The sequence below is a fragment of the Wasmannia auropunctata genome, unplaced genomic scaffold (assembly GCF_000956235.1).
Source record: "Wasmannia auropunctata unplaced genomic scaffold, wasmannia.A_1.0 LD275783.1, whole genome shotgun sequence".
In the NCBI taxonomy this organism is placed as follows: domain Eukaryota; kingdom Metazoa; phylum Arthropoda; class Insecta; order Hymenoptera; family Formicidae; genus Wasmannia; species Wasmannia auropunctata.
The window spans coordinates 1-581 of record NW_012087107.1 but is presented as its reverse complement, the minus strand read 5'-3'; the positions used below and the strand labels follow the sequence as shown (position 1 = coordinate 581).

General features: G+C 41.3%; 1 protein-coding gene across 1 annotated transcript; it reads right to left on the bottom strand.

Moving 5' to 3' along the window:
- Positions 1-106: 106 nt before the first annotated feature.
- On the bottom strand, positions 107-513 carry LOC105461891 (protein SMG8-like; the record flags this gene model as incomplete). Its single annotated transcript, XM_011708403.1, has 2 exons — positions 107-220; positions 310-513. Coding segments are annotated over 2 exons (318 nt in total), but the record flags the coding sequence as incomplete, so codon positions are not given.
- Positions 514-581: the final 68 nt, after the last annotated feature.

Here is a 581-nt window from a genome sequence, read left to right as displayed (position 1 = left end):
TTTTAGTTAAAAAAAAAATTCTTAAGAATCATCGTTTTTTTAAGGTTTGTAAAGCAGAATCCTCCCCTTAAACGCTCGATAAAAACATTTCTTTTATTGCCATTACTTGCCATTCAAGGTATCGGCACCTAAACTGCAAGCTTGCGTGTCTTGTGGCGTAGAGGATCCGTTGCGGCTGAAGGAATCGTGACGTTTCGTTGCTGGAAATAATTGTGCTGCTCTGTAAAAGAAAAAAAAAACCACAAGAAAGTAGATCAGTACTATCCATTAGGAAGAAATCTCTAACAGACACGACAATGCTGTACATACCTGTAGTTATGTGTGCTGGGTTGAAACACGGGGAACTGCACGAGTTCCAATTGCGCGCAACCGCATTGTTTCGCCAACATCTGGAAATAGTCGTAATTCGCCTGTTTCAGACTAAATGGATCTTCCCTCGAGCCTTGAATCCTGCCGCAATTGCAAGCGCACACATATCTGACGCCGCTGCAATGCTCTCTGACGGGTAGTTCGCTGCGGGTGATAATAAATAAACAAATAACATCGATATTGTGCGAATATAATTTACATTAAGGATACGT